The 20508-nt window shown below is 45.9% G+C and overlaps 1 protein-coding gene across 5 annotated transcripts in view; it reads right to left on the bottom strand.

Moving 5' to 3' along the window:
- Positions 1-8197, bottom strand: part of RIF1 (replication timing regulatory factor 1) — a 442844-nt gene extending 434647 nt beyond the window's left edge. For 3 of the 5 annotated variants that reach the window (XM_085645595.1, XM_085645594.1, XM_085645593.1), the window contains exon 1: positions 7724-8145. In XM_085645595.1, coding sequence (XP_085501721.1) covers positions 7724-7827 — 104 coding nt within the window. In that variant the 5' untranslated portion in view covers positions 7828-8145. Of the gene's footprint in view, positions 1-7723 lie in introns of all 5 variants that reach the window. The other 2 variants (XM_085645596.1, XM_085645592.1) reach the window with 1 other exon arrangement.
- Between the last annotated feature and the right edge of the window lie 12311 nt (positions 8198-20508).

The raw sequence follows: 20508 nt of genomic DNA on the forward strand, positions 1-20508 counted from the left end.
CGGACATTAGCACGCTTACAGTATTCCCTCCGCTGAAGTGAGACGGCTAGCTCTGTATGTAGCAGCGCAGAAACACCTAGGGGTTTCTCTGAGCTACATAGATAGGTCACAGGCACCACCAGCGTGAAATAAAAAAACAAGAAAAACAAGCCCGGCGGAGCGTGGCGCGCGCGCTTGGCGAGGGCGGGTAGAGAGAGCAGGGTGTGTGGCGAGAGAGGAAAGAGGGCGACGGCGTGAGAGACAGGGCAAGACAGTCAGATAGAAACACGGGAGAGGTACAGGGGCACCGAGGCAGAGAGCGGACGATTTTAGTGAGACAGAGAAAGTAAAAGAGAGAGAGAGCTGTTCAGCGTTCGCTGCGTCTATTCTTCCGAGACCCCCAGAACATAAGCCTGCATCTCTCGCGCTCTTATTTACCTGCCGGACATTGGCTTATCTGGAATTTTGTCAGTGAGGAACTTGTCCTCCGCCGCCCTTGTTTCCCGAGACTGCAGACTCAGTCACCAAAGCAGATCGCAAACAAAAAATGTCCACTGCTGCGGAGATGTGCCCCGTCTAATTAAACAAGCCCGGCGGAGCGTGGCGCGCGCACGCTTGGGGGCGTGGGAGCGAACCCTTTGAAGTCCTCCCAAAAACCGGAGTGCATGGCAGCACCAAGCGCGTGATTGTGCGCGTGCTAGCAATGCAATCCATTTTTTGGGAGCACTTTGAAATGCCCTTTTACAATAGTCTCGCTTTGCGATAATAGTCTCGCTTTGCGATCGCTTACGCGATAGCAAGGCGAGACCTAAAAAGCAGCTGAAGGGACTGTTTTTACCTGATCTAAAAGAGAGAGCGAGTCAATAATAATAACTCCATGGGCTACCGTTCCGGGGAATAGAAGGATGGCTTAGAGTCGAAGATATGAACCTCTGTCTTCCCAGAGTTTAACTTCAGGCAGTTCCTGGCCATCCACATGCTAACAGCTTGCTTACCTCTCGGAATCTTGACGCAACTACTTCAGCCCCACTATCTACAGCGACAACTATCTATGTATCGTCTGCATAGGAAGGAAGGGTGAAGCCAAAGGATCTGATTAGGTCTGCCAGAATAGTGACGTAGACATTAAATAGTGTACGGCTAATTGCCGATCCTTGGGGGAACACCACAAGGCCAAGAAAATTCCCCGAGATGAGAAATCGCCCAATTGGACCAACTGTCCCCATCCAATAAGAAGTGAGCTAAGCAATTTCCATGCCGCCTTTGGTACACCTATCCTGCTTAACCTCTGCATCAGCAACCCATGATTTACCGTATCAAAGGCCGCTGATAAGTCAAGCGGGATCAGAGCTGCTCTGTCCCCATTATCTAGAGAACTTCTAATTTTCTCAGTAGCTTTTGCGAGGGCACAATCTATGCTACGTCCGGCCCTAAATCCAAATTGAGTAGAGTCCAATAGGTTATTATTCTGGACATGTCTAGCCAGTTGCTCATTCAGGATCTTTTCAATCACCTTAGCTGGAAGGGGCAGGAAAGATATCAAGCCGTAGTTATTGGGGTCAGAAGGATCTAGGGAAGGTTTTTTTTTTTTTATAAAGGGCCTTTTTTCCATTCTGATGGAAACTGCCCAGAGCAGCAAATGCAGTGGAAAATAGCAGTGAGCTTGGGTACAATGGTATCAGCCACTAATGCTGCTATTTTAGGAGGGCACGGGTCTTAGGAAAAAGCAGATTTAGCTGATTTGAGCAATAAAGGGTAAAGCAAAATGGCTAAAGGTGCTATTCAACCATTGGCAAGAAAGAACCTTTCAATCCTATGGCACGGACAGCAAAGCGGTGGAGAAATTATTAAAAACACTCAACTTTCTCCCCGAGTACTTCCGCCACTGAATCACAAAAGGATTGGCTATAATCAATGCAATTTTTACTGTTAAGCCTGGTTAGTTTCTGTATTGTCGCAAAAAGCTCTTTTGCAGAATTTGATGCTTCTTCCACCTTAGTGGTAAAGAAGGCTGACTTTTCCTGAACTATCAATTTTTTGTACTCTGCAATAATTTGTTTTATAAATGATCTTCTTGGAGTAAATGGCTATCCACATTTTTTCCCGGTCTACGACAGCGCTGTTTTGCTGTTCCAAGTTTATCTGAGCACCATGGGGCGGATGGTTTAGGTCTCTTAATTAGTGACCTTTTAACTGGCGCCAAGGCGCAAGCAGTGGCATCCAACCAGTGCGTATACTGCGCCACTTCAAGTCAACATTTTCCGATTCATAAGGAGTGGAAATTTGTAGCAGACTGGCCATTTCATCTGCTCTAATACTATGCCACTTGCGAGATGAAATCCGATTAGGGCGGCCTGCTAATGCATGACCAGAAGGAGTGCAACTAATGTCAAAGAAAATCCCCTATGATATGGCCATAGAAGCAGCACATTAATGACAATGCCCAGAGTAGGACAATGAGAAAGAATTCCATCCAGAGTGTGACCCGCTAGATAAGTGGGCCCTACCACCCTCCGAGTAAGGACTAGGGCCTCCATGTTCTTAACCAAAGAGGCTGTATCAGCATCTATGGGTGTGTCCAAGTGAAAATTAAAATCACCTATAACTGTAAAATTATTAATTAGGATGTTCGCCGCCAGCTATTTATTTTGCAGATAAAATTAGTGCGGGGAACTGGTGGACAATAAATCAGCATGCCATTAAATGAGTAATTAAGCGTTGTGTGCAAAAGGTAAAGGTTTCACAGGATGAGGGAAAGAGGGTGTTGCAACGAACCTTTATATGAGAGTTGTGTACAAGCGCAATGCCCCCGCTGCGTTTGTACACCCTGTCAAGTCTATGTAAGACATATCCTTCCAGAATGGCAGCAATAAAGTCAGGATCTGATTGCAAGTTAACCCATGTCTCCGTGACAAAGACTAGGGCCGGAGAATGTGTGTCAATCATCAGAGTAAATTTAACATGATGCTTGATCCTGGAACAAGTGTTTAAAAGTATGCAAAACATGCTAGGTTCTGCTTTAATTTGAGGTGTGACGTTACCTTCTGGCCGATGCCTGTCAGTACCTGGCGCAGGCAGAGCATTGTCCGCAGCACTCACAAACGATATGCTTCAGCATGGAAGCAATGGGTTTGTTGGTGAAACCAATGTGGTGTGGAGCCCGCTGGCGCATATTTGCATTGGATCATTAATTTTCTGTCACAGTTGGCAGACCAAGGATTGCTTATTGATTGGTCAATAAGTTTGCACTGCTATTTCTTTGAGCCACCCTACTTTCGATGGTAAATCGGCAGGAGGAACATCCTTTTGTTTGTAAGTTGTTATGGGATATCCGCTTGGTTCAACCTCCCAAGCCGAAATACATGGTCTTGTTGGATGTGGATGTAGTCCTTACATTGTTGAAATCATGGCCAGCTAATGAGGATCTCTCCAGGAAAAAACTGTCAGCGAAGCTTACAATACTTTTGTGCCTCATTTCCTGCAGACTAGTTTCAGATGTTCAAGCCCTGGACCTAAAACAGGTAGAATTTTTACATCTTCTGGAGTAGTTTTCCAGATCTCTTATCTTACTAAGATGCATTCACATTGCACAAGTTATCTGGCTTTCATGGACAATCATTAGCTTTAGTGCTCTGCTTAAAGGCTTATGCACCAAGGAATTGCCTCAAATCACTGGCCGGCAATAACTTATTGCTCTACAGAAGCCTTTTGGGCCTGTAAAGTCAGTCACTCTAGCCAGATGGGTTAAACGGTTGTTGTCTGAGGCAGGTATAGGACACTTATTTATTTGGTGCACATTCAGTGAGAGGTGCAATGGCCTCCAAGTTAGCAAATCAAAGAATTTTCAACCCTATTAAGAACACAGAGGCAAGGATTATCCTGCCTGCATGTATCTTATTAAATTTTGGTTGTTTACTTAATGACTGATATGTTCAAGTGCATTGTTATTCCAAAAATACTGCCCACCCATGTTGATATAGGAAAAAGATTGTGATATTACGCACGGGTATTTCCCCCCATCCCCCCGCCCCCAGGCTCAGATGGCAAACAAGGTTGAATGCAGGAGTTTCGGACATAGTTTTGGTTGAAACTTTCCAGTTCATTCAGGGAGTTTTGGCTTACCATCGTAGGAAGCAATCAGATGACATAATCCATGAGGCTGGCTGAAGATCAGTGATTGACATTGTTGCAAATGTTATGGCTCTGTTCTGGATAGGATTCTAGCAAATAAAGAGAAAGGACAAGGGGGACAGCAGGTCTAAAAGGACTTCCTGAGCCCGGATTGGTGGAAAGGGTGCTCATGTCATAGGGTAGATCATGGGAAATGAAGTTGTGTGGTATATTGTAATATTTACTGTAACTTGATTGGTGGATGTGTTTAGCAGTAAAGTAAGAGACGCATAATCCTCTCCTCCGTCTCCTTATTAGAACTGAAAATTCTTTGACGAGCTAGCTATAAAAAATAAAAATAAAAATCCAATTAGGGACAGCCCCAAAAACAATTATCTATTTTTCGAACAGTGTTAGGCTTTTTTCCCCTGTTGTGTGTTTTCAATTATGCAAGGCTATTAGCTATCTGCACAAAGCACTTTATAACATGCTTGCGTGTGCCTCGGTGGAACTGGCTGAATAATAGTTTCAATGTTGTTCTTTGCAGGAGCAGGTCACCGAGTCTGTGTTATGGCTGCAGCTATGTCCACGCCTTTTCATATTTTACAGACTGTTTGCCTGCATGGGACAGACAGGCTCTGTTCTCGCAGCAGGTATGCGTGCAGGTCTGACAGACAAGACATGGTCTTCCTCGACACCTCTTATCTCCTAAAATTATCAGTGGCCAGAGCACGAGCACTGCGACCCGCCTCTCATCTCTGCAGCATACTTTATTAACTTGCTGGGATATGATGCACACCCAAAACAAAAAATCGTAAACTGTGATTATCAACTTATAAGCAGTGGTTAAATATTTTAAACAAATGTATGGGACTATGATACTGAACACAATGGGGGCGGGTCAGACACTTACCTAAACAAACAAAATATTGAGGAACTATTTTGTGGGCCTTTCACCTACAAGTAACTGTATATAGCACGTAATGCACACACCTTAAAAATGACAAATGCAAATTAGACTCATCTTTGAGAAAGGCATTCATCTGCTAGGAAAACCCAGCTGGTTAATGCAATCAGTTCAGGTTTCTGTCTGTGTAGCCTGAGGGTCACCCATCTGAATCCTGGTTGGTGCACCAGGGAATAATGTTGTGCATCTATGAGGGCCCAGTCTGACAGAAAGCACTATGAATACATATCATGAGTTTAAACAATGTATTACACACTGTATATATTAGGCTGCCACAATAAAAATTAAAAATGTTTTGCACGCAGTACAAAATGCAGGTGAATGCAGTATAAGAGGAGTTTCCACAAAATGAGCAAAAAGATTACGTGTTTACTGTGCGTTCCATACAATGTTAGATCACTATAACTGAAAAGATTGCCAATGGCATAAAAGTGTGATAACAGAGGACGGTGAAGGCGATACAGAGGGAGGTTAGGACAGAGCAAGATGAGGACTAGAGTGATGTAAAGGCAGAGAAGCTTGAGGTGATGGCAGAGCAAGCTAAGTGACAGGTCATGGGAGGAGGAGTGGTGACATAACAGGAATGGCAAGAAAGGTGATGGCATGACTGTGGTGGCAGAGAAAGAGAATATCACAGGAGGTGCTGGCTGAGGATGGTGATAAGTGGGAGGATGGTGATAAGTGGGACGGTGGTGATATACGAGGGTGGTGGCAGGGTAGGTTAATGACAGAAGAATAACTTTTTGGGGGCTTTAAACTGAAACTAAGGGACATCAGTAAAATAAAATACCAAAATATTGCTGCCAAAAAATGCAATTTTACGCAGCACAATTTCAATGTTTGTGCCACAAAATACAGGGGGTCTTAATAAAATAGAGAAGTGCAATATTCTGCAACAGAGCTGAAACAAAATATTGCTATATACTCAAGCAGGAATACAGTAATATTCTTTGGCCCAATCAAACCTTCCAAATGCACATCTCTGGGCGACATCTTGAACCAACGGGGTGTAAAACACAAGTGACTTGGTCCCATTTGGCCCATTCACCTGGTCCATTGTCTTGCTAATTACGACTCTCATTCCATTTCTCTAAAAAGTGGACCCACCAAAGCATCCAAAAAATATACCCGTTTAGCAACTATCCCAAATATAATCTAAAATGCAATGGACTTGGGAACTCAATCAAAATGTAGTAAAACGATAAGCCTCAACGAATGTTAAGAGCATACATTCGTGCAGGTAAAGGTGTGAAAATATACAACTCAAAACGTGTGTATGTTTATTGAGGAACGATTAGGTTAGAAGCTGGAAATGCGGATATACAAGCATTTCATTCAAAAGACTTGGGCGCAAAATACGTATCTAATCAAGAAAGAGTAGCAGTAGTTTCCATATGAAAAAATACAGTCACGGAGAGGAGGGAAGGGGCTATCTGGCATGGGGTTGCCACTTAAGATGCGTGGAGTGTCGTCATAGATCCCAGTTAGGAAAATTAAATTAGAATTCACCAAACGAAGGGAGTAACCACGCATTTTAGAAGATTACGTGATATACATCGAAGCAGGATATATAGTTTCCATACAGACACACACACCATACATACACATTACTTATATTCAAGTGAAAAACAAGACTGAAGTCCGAAAAGAGGGTGTTAAACCTCAGCGAAATCAATTTATGAATATAGGGCACTTGCGTTTCAAAAGACCGCCCTGCCTTGAAATCACGTAAATCATATTGCACCCAAGCTTCCCGTGATGACCTAGATTGGTTTAAGAGTCATCCAATAACAGCCAAAATCAATTTCCATCCCACTGTCATTACTGGGTTAGATTTACCCCAAAAAACTCTTCGGAACCTTAAGTGGCAAACCATAAAGTTACCGTGGGTGGGGGTTCCATAACCGTGACAAGAGGCGTCTAATTTAGTGATATCTCAAGTTATAAAAATGCAGTGTATAATAAGTAAGGATGCCCAAAAATTTCCAACAGTATATGCACCAATCAATTAATAGGGAGTGACAAATTAACAGGGACAGGTTCTGAACAAGCGCAGACACGGATAAGACTTCACAGCAAAGGTTATCATGTTGCTGGGAAATAAGACAATGTTCAGCATTAGGCCTAAACAGTACCGCACTCGGAGTTAAGACCTGCATTTGCGTTCACTTAATCCTCCGCCCAGTGACAGCATCACGTGACCAGCTACAGGGCACCTACACCCTGACCAGAGCAGGGTATTCTAACGTCATAGCACACTGAACTGGAATGCATGCCGTGCTGCTGGAAACCAACGCGCTTCCTGCATCTAGCTGCTGGTGGTTGCACGAAGATCATAGTACACAAACCATGTTTCGTTTGGGCCAGGCTATAGTGATGATAAACTACGGGGGGCTATTTCAGGGTCTCAGCATGTTAAGAAGACTGTGCTAAGTAAGCGACCGAGACAGAGACAAATCAATAAGGAACCCGTCCAGAATGACAGGGAATGCCCAAGCAAGGATTCGCAATAGAGCACTTTTCAGACTTAAGTGACAGGGGTCGGCAGTGACATGGGCTCAGAGTGCAGCTCAGTGCGGTGCCATTTCAGCCCCCAGGTCGGTGGGGTGCGGCGTAGTCACATGGCTCTTTCTTTTAAGACCATATAAGCGATGCTTTCGCACTCACTTAGCCAGGGTGAGGAAGGCATCCGTCTGCTCCGTCTGCGAGGCCGAGTCGTCCTCCAGGATCTCCAACAGGGGCTGCAGGTTGGGGTCCTCGGCACCCGCCATCGTGCCCTAAGAGCCTGCAGAGATGATGCAGCGTTTCAGAGGCCCAGAGAGACACCAATGAGGAAGGGTGCTGGTCCAGGAATTGGCAAACTGAAGCCACGCAGGGACGGCAGAACAGAAATACGGTCTGGTCTGCCGAAGCCAGGCGTTTGAGCTAAGAGCCTTACGGTGTACATACAGCTGGGGGGATAGCCTGCCCCTTCTGCGCCGGCAGTGTCTGGGCCCGAAGAAGTTAGAGGGTCAGTGCTCGGCGGGACTCTGTGGCGGGAGCTGCAGCTAGCAGGCGCACTTTTCGCGGGTCCTGCGCTCAGATCTCCCAGCCTCGCCTCTTTTTCCCCGCGCTCTGAAGCCTCCTCCCCATTCTCCGCCCGGCTAAAATGGCGCCGCGTGACAGAACGTGTGCAGTGAGCATAATCGAGACAAGAACGCATCGATGGAATGTTACAACAATCGTTGCCAGGCACACTTTGGTAAGCAAGCGCAACCTGTTTGCAAAATAAGCTCAAATGAAGCACCGCTCACTCAACGACATGGACATATAAGAGAATGTTCAACTCTAAACCATTGCACGTTTAAGACATGGACACAAATAGACCCGAGCTTGGAGGGAGAGCGGTAAGACTCCTACGCATGGCCGGCTGCAGCGCTGGTGGCGGCCAATAGTATAGTCTTTTTGGCGCGTTCTCCATAACCGCCTTCTCCACAATGAATTCCCTCACTACCACTCTCCAACAGTGCACCTCATCTCTTCCTATTGCCGACTTTTGAAGTACATTTCATATTTTTATAGTGGTACTCATAGTTAACTCACATTCAGTTCTGTGATGTGCATGGTACACTTCTTTGGAGCCGGCACATTTACCCTCTGCTCAACTTTACCATGAGCCGAAACTGCCACTAAGCAAAATTCATAACTGTCACCAGTAGGATAATTAATCACCATGGTTATCTTGTTTGACATTTTTACTGTTGCCAGAAAACTGCCTGATCCACACAGAAGTACATGTGCTTTTAAACCAAGAATGATTTTTAAACACTGCTTCCCCCACCAAAGTCAGCGCCAGGTGCGGCTCCACTGGTTGCACCGCCCTAAAGCCAGTTCTGCTCCCAGCAATGGGGCAGGACAAGCATTTCTAGAAATGGGTCAGAGCTAACCTCAAAGCTGTTATATGAGGAACAAGATCTATGTAAGTGGTGGGGTGTGATACTTCCCACAAATTCCAGCAAGCAAAACAAGTTAACAGATTTCTTGTAGATGATTTAAGAGAGAGTAGACTTCTTCCCTGAGAATTTTTGGAAACTTTTAAGATCAGAACAGCTAAAACACCGCAGACCCTTATAGGACATTCATTAAATATTCCAGTACTTTCATGGTACACCAGAAAGGCCTTTCCTAGGGGGTAAATCTTGTGTTTTTTTTAAATGTCTTAAGTCAGAAACTACTTTCAGTATACCAAGATAATTTTTTCATGGGTGAGCCCCGTATGCCAAGGAGTACATTCAATATGACAGTTTTAGAAATTACCATGGATACTTCAGCCAAAGTCATTGGTACCTTTAAATACAAACCTCCATTATTCCAGATCAGCAGCACACTTGCACGCATAACACACATATACTCACACATTCTCTTACACACACATTCTCACTATATCTCTTGCACTCATTCGTACATTTGTACTCTGTCACACTCACACACAGACACACTGTCACTCACACTTCCATTAGTCAATCTGCTTCTATTGTGTTAGAAAAGCTTACCCTGCTGCTTTTGCTATACCTGCCATGCCTTTTAGTGGCGCTTAATAAAAACATATTCTGTATACGCTATTAAAAAAGAATAATATGGAGGGAGGAGCCAAGATGGCGACCGGGAAGGCAGCGTAGACTCCCGGCTCCGTGAACCTCCGCATCCCGCACGGATATCCTGCACGAGATCCTCAACCTGTGCTACGCGGTCGTGTTTCTGAAGGAGAGTGGCACCCGACTGTGTGACTCCGAGGTTTCTGGCTGCGGTATCGCCGGAGAAACTTTCATTTGAACTTTGCGGCCTGTGCGGCCCTGGAGCCGGGACCTCAGGTGGACGCTGTGGCCGGGTGGCAGTTCAACAACAGCGGCCTGTTGTGACTGGGCGGAGGCGGTCCACCGGAGCGGTGCCAAACTCGGCCTACATTTCGTCGTGGTCGTTTCTACTGTCAAGTGTAGCGGACCGAGTGCATGCCCGTGGGTGCACTTCACAGATCCTCCGGTGGCTGCCCCCTGCCTTTGATGGTGAGCTGCCCGGCCGCCGCCCGTATCCTGCCCTGATCATTGCGGGCCGCCCCCGGATTTTCACGGGAGCGGGTCTGTAGTGGGGACGACTGTTGCCCGTGACCACGCAACGGATAACTTTCCGCCTGCCCCCGGAACCCGGTCACCAGCGACGTGGCCATCGAGCCGCTTGTCCCAGGGTCCCGGCCCCGGTGAGGGTCGGGCATACTTGGCGGCCATCTTGTTGCGATGAAGCCTACCATCCTGTCCGCTGGGTCGCAGCGGGCTTGTGAGAGTGCGACTTTTGGGAGTGTGGCGGCGCGATCGCAGAGAGCTGTGCTGGGGTACGGCGACCTCCTCGAGGCCCTTGGTGCTCTTCACTCCTCCTTGATTCATGGTGTCGGGGTCTTGGGGGGTAAGCTCGACGGTGTGGCGTCGGCGTTGGGGCAATGGCGGCCCGCCTGTCCGCACGTACACAGGGACTACCCACACTGCGCACAGGAGGACACTTTGGCGGCCACCCCTGAGGTTAGTGCACGGCTGGACACTCAGGCCAGTATGCTACAGTGTGTTCGTCCAGCTGAGGGCCTGATCTGTCCTGGAGGCATTGGACCTGAGTGGGATGTGGTAGCCTCGTCCCGTACGTGCCCTCCTGCGACCCAGGGACAACTCCAGCAACTATTGTCCGCTTTGGCTGCTTCTGCCTTCCTGGACCTTGAGTGCAGTGCATATCCTGGGGCAGCACTGGGAAGCCTGTTTCTCCACGCTGCGGACTGTGTTGATGCTCAGAGACTTCCACCCCACCTGTTTGCGTCGCTTCTCGGACGTTTTTGGACAATCCTCTACCTTGGAACGTCGGATATGGTGCTGGGTCGAGGGGTAGGCATGGGCGGAATTCCAAAGAGTGGTCAGGGATAAGGCTGATCCTTCAGGGGTGGTCATCTAGTGGAAGGGCGGGCTCAGGGGTTGCGTGCTCTCCTGGCATAGCTAACAGCATAATAGGTGCTTAATGCTCCCCATCTTTCTTTGAGAAGATCGCTTTTGTGCTGTCTATTGTTCACTTTGGGGGAAACTTACCGTGCGGGAGGGAGAAGCCGGGGGCATGTTTTGAAGGCCCTCCTCCAGTTTATTAATACTTTCTCTACCCCCCCGTCTGGTGGGGTTCTTTTCCTACTTCTTTTTCCCTATTCTCCTATATTTCGGGTCTGGTTCTAGGGCGACAGGCACACTGCTGGGGGGGGGGGCCGTACTCATCTGCAGAGGTGCAGGGTGGGGGGTTGGGGGAGGGGATTCTTTCGTCTTTTATCTCTTTTTCTATGGCCTCCTTTTTCTTCTCTGATTCTTTTTGTTTTTCTTTTTCTGGGATCAGTGTGATACACCTCCTTTGCTATGACTCGTTGCCGCTCCATGTGTACCACAATTTCCGGGGTGCTCTCCGGGAGTTCTGGCGGGGGACTGCAGGCGCAACTGCTTATGATATTCTCCCTCATCCTGATGTGCTTGTGTTTGCGCCATTGACCTAATAGATTGCTGTAAATCGTTTACGTCTATTACTCTGCATACCTGTAATTGCTGTTTGAAAATTGTCTGGCACCTGATCCTTCTGCCTCGTTTCATTATAAAACGAAAACCTTTTTCTCCTGGTGCCCTACCTACGCTGTTCACAGTATTAGCATCACGATTCTGCTCCCCGATGTGCTGCCTGTGTTTACACTAGCCTGTTTTTGCTCTGATTGCTTAGCGGCCGGCCCCGGGGGGTTGTAGGCCCATACTTGTTCTCTATTGAACTGTCAATAAAGGTTTTCAAAAAAAAAAAAAAAAAAAGAATAATATATTGCCTTGTGAATGTTTATTGCAAGTATGATGTGAATGCAAAGTGCACTTCCTTAAAATAGCTGCACAAGGTTTATATTTGGTTTCATGTGTGGATCAAGCGGTTACAGTATTAGAAATGAGCTAATCCGTGTTATAAAATGTAATATCACAACATCTAACTGATCTTATGAAATTCTTGACTTATTCGGCAACCATGTATTTTAACCAGTAACGTTTTGCATTTTTGGGTTTTTGAGACCAAACTTACAATGTAAAAAAATACATGTCTCTGAATGAAGCATTGTGGTGAATGGAAAGCCAGGAATGGCTGAAGGTATCATACGATCCTCAATCCAGCACCATACCCCAAAGCCTCAGCCCTACTCTCCCTCCTTGTGACATCCCACATTCATATTTCACTCTCCCCTCTTGCACCAGCCCTGTTGTTGCAGATGGAATTAAGTAGGCATCTTGTACTACGGAAAGAGCAGGTATTCAGTGGGTGCCTTTTTATAAATATGTATATATTCATGAGAGTTGTGTCATTTTTCTATGTGCAGAGAAAGAGGTGTGCTCATGTAAGTGCTGGGTGATGGTGAATAGTGTGAGTGAGTGCAGCATGAGGGGTGCTAGTGTAGGGTGAAAACCGTGCCGATGTGAGTGTTGTGTGAGCCGTATCAATGCAATGTGACAAGAGGGCCAATGTGGGTGTCAAGTGAGATAGGTGCGCACAGAGCGAGAGGAGTGAGTGCAGATTGGTGTAAATGCAGGGTAAGTGGTGTGCCTGTGTGTCACGGAGGGTAAGCTGCAAGAGTGAAGTGTGATCTGTGAGAGTGACCGGTGATTGTAGGGTGAGAGCAATTAGTGCAGAGTGAGTGGTGTGTCCCTATGAGTTCTGGCAGACTATTGTTTCTGTGTGCAAGTAGGGTGAACAGAGTGTCTGTATGAAGGCACGCTGAGAGGATTGTCTGTGGGAGTGCAGGGTGAGAGGAGGAAGTGCAGGGTGAGTGGTGTGACTCCAGGATAAGTACTGTGCTTGTTTGCGTGGTGTGAGTGCAGGGTGAATGCTGTGACCATGTAAATGAAGGGGGAGCTCTGTGAGTGACAGGAGTGCCTATATGAGTGCACAGTGAGAAATGTGACACTGTGAGAGTATGGTGAGTGGAAAGAATACAGGGTGAGTGATGTGACATATGAGTTTGTATGCCAGTGAAAGTGCACAGTGTGAGAAATGAATGCATGGTGAGTGATGTGCTTGTTTGAGTGAGATTGCAGACTGAGCAGTGAGAGTAACAGGTGAGGGAAGTGTCACATGAGTGCAGGGTGCGTAGCGTACCCGTGTAAGTGCAGGGTGAAAAGCATGAGTGCATGGTGAGTGGTGTGAGTGCATTGTGATCACTGTGAGTGCAGGGTGAGTGTCGTGTTTATATGACTGAAGGATAAGAGGAGGGAGAACGGCATGAGTTTATGGTAAGGGGCATGAGTGCATTGTAGTCGCTGTGAGTGTAGGGTGAGTGGGGAAAGTGACATGTGAGTGGAGCGAGATGTGCATGCAGGGTGAGTTGTGTGCTCGTGTGAGTGCAGGGTCGGCGAAGGGTGAATGGAGTGATTGTATAGTGAGTAGTGGAAGTGCAGTGTGATCGCTGTGAGTGCAGGGTGAGCGTGAAAGTGAAGGGTGGAAAGTGAGACTGAGGAGTGAATAACTGAATGTCAGATGTAGTCTCAGACACCTGGTGTAACTCAGCATTGTATAGATGGCTGACATAGGGTTTCAGATATTAGCTAAACTATTGCTTTTATGGCATCAATTAGCGGTGGAGGGTGGAGGAAATAAATAATGTGCTGATCCTGCAACAAACGTTCAGTCTCCTGATTAGTGTTGCTAGCTGATCGGATTTCCACCCGCACGACTGGTATTTCGATGTTCCAGCCAGTACAAAAATAAGCAAAATTACATAAAAAGCCAGTATTTTGAGCATTTATCTGTGCATATTTCAAACAGCAAATATAAATAGACAGCATTTTTAAATGGGTTCCAGGGCTGCATTAATGATCCGTGACAAATAATTAAAGGAAACAGAGACAGAAAAGTCATGTTACAAATTAATACATAGTATTTTATTTACAACTCTATTTAGTGTCAAGGCGAGACCTTGCTGACTCTTTAAACAACAAATGACCGGTATTTTTCTTTTGGAATGGTGCCATCCCATTCTCGTGAGAATTCTTTTCACTAAATGCATTCACCCACTGTGGCAGTAAAAATAAAATGCAAATGTAAGGAATAGGCGAGTGGGGACCCAGGGGTTACTGGAACCAGAGAAAATAACAAACAAAGCCTTGTTAACCAGTTCACGAAAGGCATGTAAATGGTCTTTTAAAGACTTTTGCAAAACATGTGTGTAGCTGAGATAAGACTACAGACACTGCCAAGCCGCCAATTCCACAGCAGCTCAAGCTGCAGCAGACTGGGCCAAGAGACACGTCCGGGGTGGTGGGTTAGGAGGCGGGGGTGTTAAAACCCTTTTAGCCCTATGGGCATTGCGCACCTGGTTTAGGAACTGGCTTCATGAAGTTATTTGTAAAAAAAAACTGATCTCAGTAAGTTATTCGTGCAGTCAGATCAATTTCTTCAAATTTGCGTTGACAACGCATGTCACCAACATAGGGGCTACATACAGACACAGACCATGGACAGATAAGTATTACAATGGCATGACCTAACTGTGACTAGGGACTCCAGTGTAGTGTCTTGTTCTAATCCTGCAAGGCCTCTTTTACTCCGCTCTAAAAAAAACTGAGCTCCAAAAGTCTTTCGGTCTAAAAAAGATGTCCTAGAATACTACAATACAATGTTGTGTATGTTAGTGATTTGTCCTAAATGTTTTGCACTATTCATGTATGTAGTCAAGGTCATTTATTGTTTGCTGTATGGTCAATTTTTCTGTGGTAAAATGTGTATAAATGTTTGACAAAATGAAAAAATAATAATTGTAAAAACAAATAGATTTTCTGAAAAAGTTGAAAAATTTAATTTTCTAGATTTAATCTTCTGGCAGTCAGTATTTGAATTATTGGTGTCTTCACGAGTTGAGTCATAAAATAATGATCAGTACAGACATTTTCTTTGTTGTTGCTAGAATACTGCTGGGCACTTTCCAAGCTTACAAATGTAGGATGGCCAGTGTTCGAAGTGTGGGGAATCTGATACACACCACGTGCCAATACTTTTTAATTTAAGAACAACAGTTCACCTACTTTTTGTGAAAAGACAACCGTCCCGGAGTTTTAATTTCAAGAGTTAAAATGCTTCCGTTCAAGTGTAAGGCAGGAAGTCTCCTGTGCTATGAAATCGTGGGAGGGGCAGACAGCTAAGCAAGCCTTCTAGCCGGGGTGCCTGCTTGCCTGAAAGAAATATAAATGTGCACAACTGGTCATTCTGCAAATATAAAGGGTGCTAGGAAGCTGGTATTGGCTTTTATTGAATGAATCACTGGAAGATTTCTGGTTGGCCAGGGGGATTGTTAGGTTTATAGGACCCCAGGCCCTACTATGATTTTGGGTGCTAGGAAATGTGATTCCTGTAGAATGATTTACGCACCGGTGTTGATACCTCTAAATGAGTTTTATGATTATGAGGTTGTTCTGCATATCATGGTTTATGCTAGTAAGATTATGTTCCACTGTGTGATTTACGCCCCTAATTTAGTTATGCTTAGGAGGTTAGGGTCTAATGTGTTTAGACTTGTGAGAGAATTGCATAATGTGTTTATGCTGATGAGGTTGGCGTACAATGCGTTTGGCGCCTAATGTGATACTGTGCATAATGTAGTTTATGTTACAGGCTGATGCTAAGTACCGTGGTTACCAGTAGTTACTGGTTGTGTTCTATGTTTATGATAAGTTCTACATTTACTAAGTTCACTTTGTGATGGTACTGACAGTGGTCCAGTTGGCCCTGTCAGGTGTAAATAATACCTTGTAAATATGATCTAGCGCCAGGTGGCACATTGCATAATATGTGCTTACTATTCTAATACGTTATGATAATACAAAGGCTATTTTGATATATATAACCTTGTGTGGAGTTCCTTTTGTGGTGTGCCTGGGATGTTGTTGCTGTGTGCGTGCGCAAATGCTTTACACATTGCCTCCGGGATAAGCCTAACTGCTCGTGCCAAGCTACCAAGGGGGTGAGCAGGGGTTATCTTTGGCGTGTAACTTCCTTGCCCTGACTAGAGTGGTGGTTTCTGCCTGGCTTTGGCGCAAGCCTTAGCCAACCAGAAATCCCATTTCTAACAGGACTTCAATACACAATTGGACCCCAGCAAAGACAAATCCAGCGGGAGCGGTGACCAATCACCCAGAGCTGCTCAGGTTATAAGCAGTGAGATAGCTGAGCTGGGTCTTGTGGACACATGGAGAATTCGTAACATTGATAGGCTGGTGGGTATGCACGCCTCCATCACTCACAGGAGCTGGTCAAGGCTGGACTACTGACTGGTGAGCGAGAGTGCCAACGCATGGGTTTCCACAGTTGATACGCTGCCCAGAACATTGTCCTATCACAACCCTGTTAGGATCACCCTATGCATCCCATTAAGTATCCCCCGTCAGTTTACATGGCGCTGCTTGACCCTTATACACTGACACGATTAAGGAGGCCATAACCCAATATTTTGATTTACATAAGGGGTCGGTGAGCAGTGCTGCAACTCTTTGGGAGGCCTTCAAAGTCACTATCAGGGGCAAATTCATTGGCGCAACGGCAGGCATACTTATGGATCTCCGGGGCCAACTTTTCAGAGTGGAAATCGCACTAGAGCAGCTTGAACGAGACTATGAGACTCTCCCGTGCACACACACACTTTCCCAAATTAAAGATCTCATACTAGAGTATAATGAATTAACAGCTGGTGAGATGCGCTACCTATCTAAGACGGAATTTGGCTTCCAAGATCAAACAAAGAACAGACCGTCAAGCCATAACAAAAATCACAGACCATACGGGGGGATCACTATTCCATGTCAGCAATTATCGCGCAATTTCGCAAATGCTACACCTTCAAAAAGGGGGAACTGACTCCAAAGAGCTAGAAAAATACCTTGCAGATATCCGCCAGGCAGCCTGAATATTTATAACAACCGATTGACGCTGCTGATATTCGTGAGGCGATTCGATCATTACATAACAAGAAAGCACTGGGGCCCGATGGCCTCACCTGTGAATTTTAAAGGAATTTGTGAATGAACTGACACCCTATATGTTGGATATGTATGAGGAAGCGTACGAGTCAGGAACGCTACCGCCATCGCTTAGAGAGGCCCTAATAATCACCCTGTTAAAAAAAGACAAACTGCCACACATCTGCGAATTGTATCGACCATTGTCACTTATTGATATAGATGCAAAGGTGTTAGCAAACGTTTTGGCCACTAGACTCCAACCGTTAATGCTGATGTTAGTTCTCCTCGATCAATCTGGATTCATTCCAGACAGGTCCACATCACACAATCTGCGAACAATTTTTGCAATGTTCTATATACTCGACCCTGAGCTTCAGGCTGCGGCAGAGATGCTGGATGCAGCCAAGGCTTTTGATTCTATTGAATGGGGTTATATGTTTCAAATACTACAGCGCATAGGGGTCCTTGAATTTTATAGAAGATGGATACGGCTACTATACACTCGTCCCACAGCGCGCGTCCGGGTAGACGGACTAACGTCGGATCCAATTCGGATCTGTAGAGTCACCAGGCAGGGGTGCCCTCTTTCACCGCTGCTCTTTTCTCTTATGCTGGAACCACTGGCTTGCGTCATTAGGCAACGATATAGGGAAGCGGCCCTTCGATTTGTCCACTGTCCTGTGAGCATATCACTTTATGCCGACGACATGTTGCTCTTTGTCAGGGAGCCGCAAACGTTCCTAGCTTCAATCCTGTGCGAGTAGGTTAGGTTTCTCGGGGATCAGCATCAACTGGAACAAATCAGTGATAGTACCTCTGACCATGATGACCGTCCCTCATGCTCTGGAGTTTCCTCTTGAGTGTGCTTCTGACCCAGTAAAATATCTGGGAGTATGGGTTCACCGCAACCTGGAAATAGTCATTTGTGAAAACTATGGCGCTGCCTGCACAGTATTGGAAAAACAGGTAGACAGATGGTCAAGGATGCCGCTATCACTAGCTGACTGCATAGCCCTTATTAAGATGACTGTTCTGCCCAGATTCCTATATCTATTTAGCAACAAACCCATAGAATTGACTCACCAATTTTTTAAAACCATACGCTCACTATTGGTGAGGTTGTTATGGGGAGGCAAGCAGACCCGTGGGAGCTGGGATACACTTATCCTGGACTACGGTAAAGGTGGCTTTAGCACCCCAGACATGTATCTGTACTATCTATGCGCTCAGGCACAGTATGCATACTACTGGTACCAGCATCATGAATTCATTCCTTATGTAGCGGTTGAGGATGGAGATGCACACCCGATTCCATTGAAGGGTATCCTGTCGTATTCGCACAGAGATACCCCCAAACAGTAAATCAATACAATAGACACCCCAATTGCAGCCTGGCAGGCATTGGGCCGGATAGCGGCGAAGCTCCCACTATTTGCCGCCATGCTCCCATTAGATCAACATGCAGCACTATCGGTCACGCAAGAGGCAGGAGCCATGCATGCCTTGAAATCAGTAGGCATAGACCGAATGCAGGACCTCCACCCAAATGGTAGTTTCATCACGGTAGATTAGCTACAATACACACATAACAAGTCAACGTTATTTTTATTTCAATTCCACCGACTCAAGAAAGCGATGCAGTTATACTACCACACCTTTCCCGATGAACCGCTAAAATTGCAAACCTTACAGACTCTCCTAGCAAGCCCCACAAGGCATAAACTGATCACCAAGCTATACAGGGCAGCAAGAGATGAGAAAGTTATTGGCATGGACAGAAGCCTCGATCATTGGAATACTAGACTCCTCCCTCAACTCACTCAAAAGGAGTGGAAATATTGCTGTCAGCTAACTAGTGCATTCACGCCCAATGGTAACTTACGCATCATTCATTTCAAATGTTTACACCAAACATACCATACACCACTGAAACTGCACAAATATGGCCTTCGTGACAATGATATCTGTAAACGATGTGGGGCACAGTGGGCTGATTTCTGGCACCTGGCCTGGGAATGCAGTCAGGTGGCTGGGTTCTGGGTAGAGGTGTTACACAGAATACAAACCATGACGACTATTCCCCTGCATGGTACCTCACAGGTGTGTCTGCTGTGCTACGCACCATCTCTGAAAGGTGCAACTGGCAAGTTTATTAGAATTGCTTTACTGTTGGCCAAGTGGAGGGTGGCAATGAGATGGGAAAGTACAGCTCCACCCGCAGCCGGACAATTGGATAAGGGATCTTGTGTACTGTAGGGAGAACCTAGAATTGTTTGCAGAAGAACTCCCAGCCCCCTCTCGACCCAAATACATTTGGGAGCCACTGTTGCAATATTTGAGATCTAAGGAACAAGAAACGTTACCAGAATGTGAAGATGTATAGTACTGTCAATCTGCATGTATTAATCGAATATCTGTACCGACAAATCTATTTGTATCGGAGAGCAATTGGGCACTAAGACTGGATAGCCAAGGGTTGTTTGTTTGAATCGGTTCTTGCGAAATGTATGATGTTAACTCTGCACGCAATATGTGTATCTGAAACTAATAAAAAATAAATTAAACAAAAGACTATCCTGGCCTGCAAGACCCCAAAAATTCAAACAGAAGTGAGGCCCTTCCTAGGCCTCACTGGGTACTACAGGAGGTTTGTCAAGGGGTAGGGCGCCATTGTTACCCCCTTGACTGAGCTGACTTCTAAGAAGCAGCCCAGGAAGATGATCTGGACAAAGGCCTGTCAGAAAGCCTTTGACTCTTTAAAACGGGCCATGTGTACAGGTCTTGTGCTCAAGGCACCTATGATTTTCCAGGAGTTTATTGTTCAAACAGATGCCTCAGAGCATGGTGTATGGGCAGTTCTACCACAGCTAAATGAGGAGGGCCTAGATCAATCTGTAGCAATCATCTCTAGGAGACTACTTCCCAGGGAACATAGGTGGAGTGTTATTGAGATAGAAGCCTTTGCTGTTGTCTGGGCACTGAAGAAACTGAGACCAACTTGTTTGGGACTCACTTCTGGGTTCAGACAGACCACAGGCCACTCAGGTGCTAATGCCAATGAGGGGTGAGAATTCAGAATTGTTGAGGTGGTCCATTTCCCTGCAGGGCCTGGACTTTAAGGTGGAACACCGTCCTGCATCAGACAACGCCAATGCTAACGGACTCTCTAGATTTTTCTGCCTTAGTGAAGAGAAATCCCAAGTGGTTGGGTAGTTCTTCACACTTTCAGCTATGGGGGGGGGGGGCACTTGTTAGACCTGTCAGCATATGGTGGTCTTCCTCCCAAATAGTTTTCCCCACCTCCTCCATTTATGATGACCTCATTTTTATTGATCTTAGGACTCTGCACACTTTAGTACTGCTAACCAGTGCTAAAGTGCTTGTACTCATTCCCCTAAGACATGGTTGAATTGGCTTATTCCTAACTGA

Source organism: Triturus cristatus, chromosome 3_1, assembly GCF_964204655.1.
Source record: "Triturus cristatus chromosome 3_1, aTriCri1.1, whole genome shotgun sequence".
Taxonomy (NCBI): Eukaryota; Metazoa; Chordata; class Amphibia; order Caudata; family Salamandridae; genus Triturus; species Triturus cristatus.